Below are 12,918 nucleotides of genomic sequence, written 5' to 3' on the forward strand. Positions count from 1 at the left end.
GCTTCCTGATATCAGGGCACCGTCCACTATTAAAGGGTCCCTCCCCTGGTCGACAGGCCACCATGTCCTGAATGGCGTGGGCGATGGCGTAAACAGCCTTGTACACATTGTAGCTGGCTCTCAGCTGAGACACGTCAGCGTACTGGCTCTCCCCTTCACCTAGGATTGACACTTTATTTTACTGAGAGAACATCGGGAATGGATCAGGACACAAAAACAGAGCATTAGTTGTAAACTCTCCCTCACCTATGATCTCTGAACCAGTACACTGTCGCCGGGGCGACGGGGTCGTGCTGAGGTCAATCCCTAGAGAACACCCAAAAATCTCCTCCCACAATTCCCTCAGGAAGGGGTCGGATTTCTGGTAGTCCCCATCAGGACGGAGGCGTGTTAGGAAAGGGACCAGGCTGGGAATGACAGCTTTCTTCAGGGCAAATCCAATAGTCCCGGCAAGAGAGGGCAGGTTTTTTGGGGAAGAGAGAGTAGAGTAGGTGACCCAGGCTTCCGAGGCGATCCACTGCCTATCTGTTATGTTCTGACGGACAACCTCTTCCATCAGGGACCTGAAGAATGAGATGGTTGAAAAGATCAAGATAGTCAAGTTGATATACATTATTATAAATTGGAAAGACTTGTGTCTATAAAGGGCATCAAGACATGGTAGGACAAAAACACTCTGAAACAGTTGTGTAACAAATACCTAACAATACTCTGACCAGTAACTGATTACCCGTGCATCCTGAGCGATGGCAAATGTCACCACCACTCTGGCAGTAGATCGTCTGATGGTGTCCACGATGTGCTTCATCCGTCTCTGAGATGGTACCTTGGGGATGACCATCAGTGAGAGAGAGGGAAGAGAGTCAGACAATATCAGAGAGAGTGTTTCTATTTTGGATTAGTGGAGGGGGGAGCAGAGTCAAAGAGAGACAGAAAGAGAGAGTCTATTGTCAGATCATCAGAGTGAGGTCGTACCTTGGGGATGACCTCTGCGTAGGCGACACAAACCCCAGATCCCTGGAGATCTTGGAGAAGCATCTGAACCCCAAACTTTCCATAGTCATCATCCCCTGACACCAGCCCCACCCACTCCCAGCCCAGCTGATGCAGCAGCCTGGCCATGCCCCGAGCCTGGAAGGCATCGCTGGGTATCGTACGGAAGAACGACGGGTACCTCCAGCTGTCACTCAAACACGCACAGGAGGCAAAGTAACTCACCTGGGAGAGAACAGAGAGAGAGAGAGTGAGAACATAGAAAGATGGAGAGGGAGAGAGAGAGAGAGAGAACACAGAGAGAGATAGAGAGAAAAAGAGAGAGAAGAGGCAGAGGAAGAGAGAACAGAGACAGAGAATTCAAATGTTTAAGAAGTAGAGACCAGAGGGAGAGAAAATGTAAAATTATAGACAGAGTCATCTAGATAGATATTTCAATGTAATGTGTAAGAAAGTCATCTAGATTGATATTTGAATGCAGTCTGTAAGAACGTCATCATCTCTTTCCATTCCATTCTGTAATCCAACAGCATGCCTCACCATGGGTAAATCAAACGGCCCGAGGGTCTGTGCCACCACGATGGAGGCTGAGGAGCGGGCATCACCGATGATGACGGGCACCTCAGGGGTTGCTCCACACTCTGTGCCCACCACAGAGGCCTCCTGGCCGGTCACCATGGCTAGGGCTGCCCCCAGAGTGGTACCCTCGGCCAGGCATGTGTCAGCAGCCAGGAACCCCAGGGTGAGGTTAGGAAGGAGGACTGGGTCACGGTTAATCTCCTCCACCGCAAAGATCATAGTCTGGAGCCAGCGGTAAGCACGCTGGTTGAACCTGACAGATGACAGATGGAGGAATGGAAGAGACAGGGAGAGAGGGCGTAACTGAATACACTTTACAGGTGAAAACAATGACACAAAGCTGTCATCACACATCACTTCGGAGTTGCGTACATTGTACATGTCACATTTCCCTCAATACTCCTGAACTCCTGCTCTGGCAGAGGGGCTTCCACATGGATTGGGAACAGGCCTCCAATGACCACATCTCCTGCCCGATAAACACTGCCCGAGATGGGTTAGCCATCAGGCGACAGGCCCCCCCTCCACCTCCAGACTGACCCCAGACATACCCAGGGATAGGGAGGCAGCAGAGCAGCCACAGCCAGCCACAGAGGCACATCACCTGGATAGAGACAAGGTCGAGGACTGGGAAAGTCTGTCACCTGGAGGAGAGAGATCAAACCAAGATTTTACAGACAGAACACTGAGTAAATAGAATGACATGAACAAAGAAATGCTAGCAATTAAGAAATACACCACGCCACCTGTAACCAGACATTTGTAGGAAACAACAGTGATAGACACACAGAAAAATATGTTTCATCTCTGCACTACCTATCAACAGTAAACCTCCTGGTGAGAGAGTCAGACAGTCAGACAGTCAGACAGACAGAGAGACAGACAGACAGAGAGGATGAGTGTCTGTCAGTCTAGCATCTCCTGCAGAGAGTGAAAGAGGGAGAGGAAGAGGAGAGAAGGGGAGATGCTGATATAGGGAAAAATGAGCCCTCGGCTAAAAAACAGGCACACAGCCACCAGGGGGTGCTTGTAGGGACGGGAGGGGTAGGAGGGGGTTAATTGGGGCTTGTTATTGGAGGATAACTTGGGGAACAGGTAATTGAGGGTAATTGGAGAAAGCCTATGAGGGTGATGTTATTGAAGGTAATGTAGTAGGAGAGAGAGAGAGAGAGAGAGAGAGAGAGAGAGAGAGAGAGAGAGAAAGGGGGAGAAGAAAGAAATACATTTTCTTTCCCTAAACTCTCAGTTTTCCCTGAGCTGTACCAATGACAGCAGGTTGTTGTTGGGTATAATTGCATGTAATTGAAGAATGACTATGACACTGAAGTTAATCACTTTAATTACCACAGTCGCTGAGAACATGAGGTCATAAATCTTATCCTCCTATTCTCTCTCTCTCTCTCTCTAACTCTCTTCCTCTCTCATTCCCTCTCATTTGTTCTCTCTTTCCCTCTCTCTTTCTAGTACTCATCAAGAGTAATTCCACTGAGATCGGGTCTGTGTTCTGCTTGAGCCTGACACACAGGAGAATGTGGTGATTAGTGTGTGTGTGTGTGTGTGTGTGTGTGTGTGTGTGTGTGTAGAAGTCTAGTGCTGCATCAACAGGAATGGAGTGCTGGAAAGGTCTGTGGTGAAAGGCAGGGGTCAGAGAGAGAAAGATATTTCATTTTGAGGAGAATCCTCTATCATTTTCTAGACTATATCACACACACACACCTACACACACACCTACACACACACCTACACACACACCTACTCATCCAATTACACCCCAATTCTATACTCTCCTTCACCCTCTCTCCCCTATTCTATACTCTCCCTCTACTCACCCTCTCACCCCTATTCTTCTGCTCCTCTCCCTCTACTCTCCCACTTTCCGCTATTCTGCTCCTCTCCCTCTACTCTCCCACACTCCCCTATTCTGCTCCTCTCCCTCTCCCCCTATTCTGCTCCTCTATTCTCCCTCTCTCTTCCCCTATTCCCCTCCTCTATTCTCACTCTCTCCCCTTTTCTCCTCCTCTACTCTCCCTCTCACTCTCTCCCCTATTCTCCTCTTCTATTCTCCCTCTCTCCGCTATCTTTCCCCTGTTCTCCTCCTCTACTCTCCCTCTCTCCCCTATTCTCCTCCTCTACTCTCCCTCTCTCGCCCTATTCTCCTCCTCTATTCTCCCTCTCTCTCTTCCCTATTCCCCTCCTCTACTGTCACTCTCTCCCCTTTTTTCCTCCTCTACTCTCCCTCTCCCTCTCACTCTCTCCCCTATTCTCCTCTTCTATTCTCCCTCTCTCCACTACCTTTCCCCTATTCTCCTCCTCTACTCTCCCTCTCCCTCTCTGTCTCACCCCTATTCTCCTCCTCTACTCTCCCTCTCTCTCCTATTCTCCTCCTCTACTCTCCCTCTCCTGCTCCCCCTCTCCCCTATTCTCCTTCTCTACTCTCCCTCTTCCTCTCTCCCCTATTCTCCTCATCTATTCTCCCTCTCTCTCTACCCTATTCCCCTCCTCTACTCTCACTCTCTCCCCTTTTCTCCTCCTCTACTCTCCCTCTCTCCCCATTCTCCCCTTCTATTCTCCCTCTCTCCACAATCTTTCCCCTATTCTCCTCCTCTACTCTCCCTCTCCCTCCTATTCTCCTCCTCTACTCTCCCTCTCCCACTCCCTCTCTCCCCTATTCTACTCTTCTATTCTCCCTCTCTCTGCTATCTTTCCCCTATTCTCCTCCTCTACTCTCCCTCTCCCTCTCTGTCTCACCCCTATTCTCCTCTTCTACTCTCCCTCTCTCTCCTATTCTCCTCCTCTACTCTCCCTCTCCCACTCCCTCTCTCCCCTACTCTCCTCCTCTACTCTCATCTCCCTCTCTCCCCTATTCTCATCCTTTACTCTCCCTCTCCTTCTCTCCCCTATCCTCCTCTACTCTCCCTCTCCCTCTCCTTCTCTCCCCTATTCTCCTCCTCTACTCTCCCTCTCTCTCTCTCCGTATTCTTAGTTAGAGCCTAATGTTAGCTAGCTAACATTGAACCTGGTCGGTTATGTCACGACTTCCGCCGAAGTCGGTTCCTCTCCTTGTTCGGTCTTCTAGCCATCGCCGATCCACCTTTCATTTTCCATTTGTTTTGTCTTGTTTTCCCACACACCTGGTTTACATTTCCCTCATTACTTGTCGTGTATTTAACCCTCTGTCCCCCCCCCATGTCTGTGTGTGAAATTGTTTATTGTTTTGTGTACGTGCACGTTAGACTGGTTGCGCTGGGTTATGTCAACCCGTATTGTGTTTAGTGTTCCTTGTGCCGTGTGTTTTATTCGCCTAAATAAAAGGCTCCGTTTGCAACCCAAATTCTGCTCTCCTGCGCCTGACTCCCAGCCAGTTACACATACCTAACAGGTTAGCTCCCAGAAGATTCATGCAGGTTAGTAACGACATGATATGGCACTATGTTCATTGTTGTTTAACTAGCTAACGTTAGCTGGCTTGCTTGCTAGCTAACGTTATGGAACGTGTATGATCTTACTCCTTGTTTACCTAGCTAGGTAGCTACATGTCTTAACAAAAGACTCCACTATACAAGTAACCATTTTGGGTGCGTTGGTAAATTCATTCCGAGTATGCCAGAGTGCAGAATAACTGATGAATTTACGAATGCACAACACCCGTTGAATATATCCAGAGGTAAACAAATCATCGTCCAGAGCGTCAAGTGTGCGCTATGAATGTTCCGAGAGTTAAACGAGATGGGTGGGGCTAAAGCTTAAAAGAACGATGCTGAATGGGTGTAGACAAAGAAGAGCTCTCCAGTAGGTACCCAAACATTCAAAGGGAATTTTCTCAAAAGTGAGTTTACAAGTTTATCAACTTTCAAAGCCGAATTACTTTCCCATTGGTCTTCAAAAATTCAGTGTATGATATACCATTTTGTAGCTCTGAGACTCTACTTTTATTCAATGTAAAAAACATAATTTTAAATTTTGCTACATAAGATCGATTTGAGCCGGTCGGTCACGTATAACTTGTCATTAGTCACATAGTTGTAAAGTCATAAGGAGTTTATTTCCATGAGAGTTCATAGATAGGTCTCTATGCTCCTCTTCACCTGCCTCATTGTCTGTCTGTGGTTTCACTGGGGCTAGGGTTGGAGCTCCAGGCCTTCCTGCGGACAGAGAGGGGAATGCTCCCCAACTAAAGGTGCTGCTCCTGGGGGAGATCTGAAGTGGAGCCCTGGGTCTGTCACAGCTGGGAGCAGACTCACAGAGAAATGGTTGTTATGGAAACAGCTATCCTCCCTTTTTGATTTCCCAAAACGTAGGGGTCTACGTTTTGATGTGATCACTGATACAGTCAGACACACACTTTAACTTCTGTCTGTCTGCCATGCATTTACTTTACTTTTCACATGGTCTCCCTCTGTAGGCCTTCATGTGTGATTTGTAGTTAATGTGTTTGTAGAGAGAGTATCCTTTAGAGTTGTGAGGGCCATTTCATAGGAAATGAGGCCAATGAGGATGTGTGTGTACTCTCCATATGTCATTCTGTGTGTGTGTGTGTGTGTGTGTGTGTGTGTGTGTGTGTGTGTGTGCGTGTGCGTGTGCGTGTGTGTGTAGTAATCTATCATGCCATATGATCTGTCTGACTGCTTCGTCTCACAGCTGAAACGGTCTTCGATCCAGCTGTAATTGAGTACCTCTAAAGTGAAATGTGTGTGTGTGTGTGTGTGTGTGCGCATCACACATTTGGTGATACACATCCAAAACATCAGATGTGATGATGTGGTTGCCATGGTTACTGATAGTCTCTCTCCCCCCCCCCCCATCAGTGAATTTTATTTTTATTTTTGACTTCCCATAAGCGAGAGTGCGAGCACTTCTCTTGAAGGAGAAATGGAGGAGGTTAGGGAGGAAGAGGGAAGAGAAGGATGACATTTGACATGGCAACTTTAGAGGAGGTCATGAGTTTAACCTGACCTAGATGGTTATACTATCTACAGTATGTAGTAATACTGTAACTCACTAACTTGTGATGGGGGCTGCTCCTACAATTTTCCACTGATTTCCTTTGCACATTTTTTCAAGTATCATTCCTAAGAAATTTGTCAAAAAAAATCTTTATTTATCCAGTGAACATTTGAATTCATATCCAACCCTCTGAAACAGTGTACCAGGCTGTGAACAGGACAGAGTAGTGGCTAGTCACTGTACTGACTATTTTGAAATCTCTCTCATCTTTCGGGAACATGCCATTGGGTAAACAGCCCTCGGGAAATATCAATATCATCTTAATGAATGATGAGCTTTTCCCTTGTGACGATATCCTTTTATTCTGCCAGAACATTTTCAGACATTTTCAGACAACCAGTCTCATAGTGTCACCTGTCAGGTAACTACAAGGGGGCCCTGATGAACACTTTGGCTCAATGCGGTGGAAATGTTACAGTAGTTGTCAGCTGGTAGGGTTCTGTCACACCCTGATCTGTTTCACCTGTCTTTGTGCTTGTCTCCACCACCCCCCTCCCCTCCTCCAGGTATGAATTATAACATTTCAAAATATTATAAATTTCATAATTAATTTCCTGCAATTCTACACATTTTGCCATGGGGTGGAGAACAATGTTTGCCTGTTGTGCATTCTATGGTCTGTCTCCATCAATCGTAGTGTGAAGAATGTTGCCTGGATTTTTTACGTCCCCATTTGACTGCTGTTACCAACTCATGTTAAAACCTGTTGAGGACAGACGTTCCGCTAGCGGAACGCCTAGCCAATATCCAATGGAACAGCGTGGCGCGAAATACAAAAACCTCAAAAATGCAATAATTTAAATTTGTCAAACATACGACTATTTTACACCATTTTAAAGATAAGACTCTCATTAACCTCTTACATCTAGACGTTCCGCTAGCGGAACACCTGCTCCAATATCCAATGATAGGCGTGGCGCGAATTACAAATTCCTCAAAAAATACAAAAACTTACATTTTTCAAACATATGACTATTTCACAGCATTTTAAAGACAAGACTCTCCTTTATCTAACCACACTGTCCGATTTCAAAAAGGCTTTACAGCGAAAGCAAAACATTAGATTATGTCAGCAGAGTACCCAGCCAGAAATAATCAGACACCCATTTTTCAAGCTAGCATATAATGTCACAAAAACCCAGAAGACAGCTAAATGCAGCACTAACCTTTGATGAGCTTCATCAGATGACACACCTAGGACATTATGTTATACAATACATGCATGTTTTGTTCAATCAAGTTCATATTTATATCAAAAAACTGCTTTTTACATTAGCATGTGACGTTCAGAACTAGCATACCCCCCGCAAACTTCCGGGGAATCTACTAACAATTTACTAAATTACTCACGATAAACGTTCACAAAAGCGTAACAATTATTTTAAGAATTATAGATACAGAACTCCTCTATGCACTCGATATGTCCGATTTTAAAATAGCTTTTTGGTGAAAGCATATTTTGCAATATTCTAAGTACATAGCCCAGCCATCACGGGCTAGCTATTTAGACACCCGGCAAGTTTAGCCTTCACCAAAATCAGATTTACTATAACAAAAATGTTATTACCTTTGTTGTCTTCGTCAGAATGCACTCCCAGGACTGCTACTTCAATAACAAATGTTGGTTTGGTCCCAAATAATCCATCGTTATATCCGAATAGCAGCGTTTTGTTCGTGCGTTCCAGAAACTATCCGAAATGGTAAATCAGGGTCGTGCGCATGGCGCAATTCGTGACAAAAAATGTCTAAATATTCCATTACCGTACTTCGAAGCATGTCAACCGCTGTTTAAAATCAATTTTTATGCAATTTATCTCGTAAAAAAGCGATAATATTCCGACCGGGAATCTCCTTTTCGGCAAACAGAGGAAAAATCACAAAGACGGGGGCGGCCAGTGCACGCGCCTAAGCCCACAGTCCCTTGATCGGCCACTTGACAAAGGCGATAATGTGTTTCAGCCTGGGGCTGGGATGACGACATTCTGTTTTTTCCCGGGCTCTGAGAGCCTATGGAAGACGTAGGAAGTGTCACGTTAGAGCAGAGATCCTTTGTAATTGAATGAGATGGCAAAGAAGTTCAAGAAATGGTCAGACAGGCCACTTCCTGTAAAGGAATCTCTCAGGTTTTGACCTGCCATTTGAGTTCTGTTATACTCACAGACGCCATTCAAACAGTTTTAGAAACTTTGGAGTGTTTTCTATCCAAAGCCAATAATTATATGCATATTCTAGTTACTGGGCAGGAGTAGTAACCAGATTAAATCGAGTACGTTTTTTATCCAGCCGTGAAAATACTGCCCCCTAGCCATAACAGGTTAATCTAACCACATTATCCGATTTCAAAAAGGCTTTACAGTGAAAGCAAAACATTAGATTATGTTAGGAGTACATAGACCAAAATAATCACACAGCCATTTTCCAAGCAAGCATATATGTCACAAAAAAAACCAAAACAGCTAAATGAAGCACTATCCTTTGATGATCTTCATCAGATAACACTCCTAGGACATAATGTTATACAATACATGTATGTTTTGTTCAATCAAGTTCATATTTATATCCAAAAACAGCTTTTTACATTGGCATGTGATGTTCAGAACATGCATTCCCACCAAAAACTTCCGGTGAATTTACAAAATGACTCATCATAAACGTTGACAAAATACATAACAAATATTTTAAGAATTATAGATTCAGAACTCCTTTATTCAATCGCTAGGTCAGATTTTAAAATGGCTTTTCGGCGAAAGCACATTTTTAAATATTCTGAGTACATAGCTCAGCCATCAGGCTAGCTATTTTGACACCCGCCAAGTTCGGGGCAAACTAAACTCAGAATTAGTATGAGAAATATTGTATTACCTTTGCTGATCTTCATCAGAATGCACTCCCAGGACTGATACTTCCATAAGAAATGTTGTTTTTGTTCAAAATAATCCATAGTTATGTCCAAATACCTCCGTTTTGTTTGTGCGTTCAGGTCACTATCCAAAGGGTAACGCGCGAGCGCATTTCGAGACAAAAAAGGTCTAAATGTTCCTTTACCGTACTTAGAAGCATGTCAAACACTGTTTAAAATCAATTTTTATGGTATTTTTCTCGTAAAATAGCGATAATATTCCAACCAGACAATAGTGTATTCATTAAAAGAGGAAAAGAAAAAACAGCATGCACGCGGGAACGAGACTGACCGGAGCCTCTCCGTCCATATCGCGCATATCCAATCGCTTTGTCACCAGGCAAACCACTGAGAAACTGAGCTACTATACTCTGCCCAGAGACAGGAGACGGCTCAATCCGCTTTCTGAAGGCTTTAGACAGCAAATGGAAGCCTTAGAAAGTGCAACGTAATCCCACAGATACTGTAGTTTCGATAGAGAATCAAAAGAAGAACTACAAATTCTCAGACAGGCCACTTCCTGCTTGAATTTTTCTCAGGTTTTTGCCTGCCATATGAGTTCTGTTATACTCACAGACACCATTCAAACAGTTTTAGGAACTTCAGAGTGTTTTCTATCCAAATCTACTACTAATATGCATATTCTCGTTTCTGGGCAAGAGTAGTAACCAGTTTAAATCGGGTACGTTTTTTATCCGGCCGTGAAAATACTGCCCCCTATCCTAAACAGGTTTTAACATTCTCAAGCAGTCGTGAGATAACGCTGTCTTTGAATTTAGATCCTCAGAGAACTAAGGAAGTTGTCAGAGATGTTAGTACAACTAAGGAAGTGGGCACCAGTTATCAGAGAGTGTTAATACAACTAAGGAAGTGGGCAACAGTTGTTAGAGGTGTTAATACAACTAAGAAAGTGGGCAACAGTTGTCAGAGGTGTCAGAACAAGTAGGAGTATGAAACTACGGTATTTGGTGCAGTGTTGCTTAACAGTGATATTCTGCAAGCGGAGGTAAATTTAGTGATGTCAGTCTTCATACGGAGTGTCTGTGACCTGCAGTATTCTACTGTCTGTTGTTTATGGTTACAATAACAACAATTCCACAGCACCCAGACATTATTAGTCACAGTCATATACATTGGCTTAGTTCAATGATCTGTGTCTACAGTAAAAAACATGACATCATGTGTCAATGTTGTGTGTAGAGACGGACCAAGGCGAGTTCCACATATTTATTTTAGTGAAACTTTACAAAACAAAAAAAGGAACAAGCAACAAACCGTGATGACAGAGATGCTACATGCACTTACTCAAAATAAGATCCCACAAAACACAGTGGGGAAATGGCTGCCTAAATATGATCCCCAATCAGAGACAACGAATAAACAGCTGCCTCTGATTGGGAACCATACCAGGCCAACAAAGAATTACACTCACTAGATTATACACCCTAGTCACACCCCAAACAAACCAAAATAGAGAATAAAAAGGCTCTCTACGGTCAGGGCGTGACATCATGGGACGATGAATGAGATAAATGCGCAGAGATTGTTCATGTTACATTTTTTTATTTTGATCAATGTTGAAAATCACAGGAAATAATAATAACAACAGTTGTACTCATAATAATGAATATTATCTTAATAACTTGATATTTTGGCCACAGATCCCTCTGACCAAAATACGTGAACCCTACCTGTCCACAGTAAATGAGAGGACATTTCCGTCCATTTTCTGCATCCCTGGCTGACAGAAAGACTGCAGTCTAGATGTAGGTTAAGTACGAGAGTGTGTCCTTCTGTGAGACCTCACTTCAGACTGAGGTTACATTGGGTGATTATGCTTGGCCTTTCATAATGCATGTACACTTTGAAGTAGGAATGCACACTCCAAAGTAAGTGTACAATTCAGTGTGGGGCTGTATTCTACAGTGTAAATGTTCCTGCTGTCTGTGCAAGTGTGTGTGTGTGTGTGTGTGTGTGTGTGTGTGTGTGTGTGTGTGTGTGTGTGTGTGTGTGTGTGTGTGTGTGTGTGTGTGTGTGTGTGTGTGTGTGTGTGTGTGTGTGTGTGTGTGTGTAACCTCCCTGTATAAATCAGTCCTCTCTAATCCCAGTGTGTCTGTGTAACCTCCCTGTATAAATCAGTCCTCTCTAATCCCAGTGTGTCTGTGTTAACTCCCTGTATAAATCAGTCCTCTCTAATCCCAGTGTGTCTGTGTAACCTCCCTGTATAAATCAGTCCTCTCTAATCCCAGTGTGTCTGTGTAACCTCCCTGTATAAATCAGTACTCTCTAATCCCAGTGTGTCTATGTAACCTCCCTGTATAAATCAGTCCTCTCTAATCCCAGTGTGTCTGTGTAACCTCCCTGTATAAATCAGTCCTCTCTAATCCCAGTGTGTCTGTGTAACCTCCCTGTATAAATCAGTCCTCTCTAATCCCAGTGTGTCTGTGTAACCTCCCTGTATAAATCAGTCCTCTCTAATCCCAGTGTGTCTGTGTAACCTCCCTGTATAAATCAGTCCTCTCTAATCCCAGTGTGTCTATGTAACCTCCCTGTATAAATCAGTCCTCTCTAATCCCAGTGTGTCTGTGTAACCTCCCTGTATAAATCAGTCCTCTCTAATGCCAGTGTGTCTGTGTAACCTCCCTGTATAAATCGGTCCTCTGATAGTCACCCAGAGGCCAGGCTACAGGGACAACATACCAACACACCACTGGATAGGAACACCCAGTGCTGATCACAGGGCTGACTACAGGGCTGACTACAGTGCTGTCCAAAGGGCTGACTATAGGGCTGACCACAGGGCTGACCACAAGGCTGACTACAGGGCTGACTACAGGGCTGACCACAGAGCTGACCACGGCTGATTACAGGGCTGACTACAAGGTGTCCACAGGGCTGACCACAGGGCTGACTACAGGGCTGTGTACAGGGCTGACCACAGAGCTGTCCACAGGGCTGGCCACAGGGCTGACCACAGGGCTGACTACAAGGTGTCCACAGGGCTGACCACAGGGCTGACTACAGGGCTGTGTACAGGGCTGACCACAGAGCTGTCCACAGGGCTGGCCACAGGGCTGACCACAGGGCTGACTACAAGGTGTCCACAGGGCTGACCACAGGGCTGACTACAGGGCTGTGTACAGGGCTGACCACAGAGCTGTCCACAAGGCTGACAACAGTGCAGTGAAGGTCACACAGACACTGAGGCAATCTGCCCTGATCTGACCATTTACTCCTCTCCTCTCTCACTCTTTTCTTCCAGTCTCAGAATCTTTCTTAGTTCCTGACAAGGGTACATTTAGTGATATGCTGACTGGACAAAACATTAAGAACACCTGCATTCTCCATGACATAGACCAGGTGAAATGTATGATCCCTTATTGATGTCACTTGTTAAATCCCCTTCAATCAGTGTAGATGAAGGGGAAGATATAGCTTCAAGA

At 44.8% G+C, this 12,918-nt stretch overlaps 1 protein-coding gene across 1 annotated transcript in view; it reads right to left on the reverse strand.

Moving 5' to 3' along the window:
• The window catches only part of LOC106613294 (extracellular calcium-sensing receptor), a 15,497-nt gene extending 5,712 nt beyond the window's left edge, over positions 1-9,785 (reverse strand). The window contains exons 1-7 of the mRNA XM_045687045.1: positions 9,768-9,785; positions 2,124-2,176; positions 1,534-1,825; positions 976-1,218; positions 717-826; positions 247-563; positions 1-159 (exon numbers count right to left, since the gene is read on the reverse strand). The exon at positions 1-159 is cut by the window's left edge and continues 14 nt beyond it. Of these exons, the coding sequence (XP_045543001.1) occupies positions 1-159; positions 247-563; positions 717-826; positions 976-1,218; positions 1,534-1,825; positions 2,124-2,176; positions 9,768-9,785 (1,192 nt within the window). The remainder of the gene's footprint in view (positions 160-246; positions 564-716; positions 827-975; positions 1,219-1,533; positions 1,826-2,123; positions 2,177-9,767) is intronic.
• Between the last annotated feature and the right edge of the window lie 3,133 nt (positions 9,786-12,918).

This window comes from Salmo salar, chromosome ssa09 (assembly GCF_905237065.1).
Source record: "Salmo salar chromosome ssa09, Ssal_v3.1, whole genome shotgun sequence".
NCBI classification, from domain to species: domain Eukaryota; kingdom Metazoa; phylum Chordata; class Actinopteri; order Salmoniformes; family Salmonidae; genus Salmo; species Salmo salar.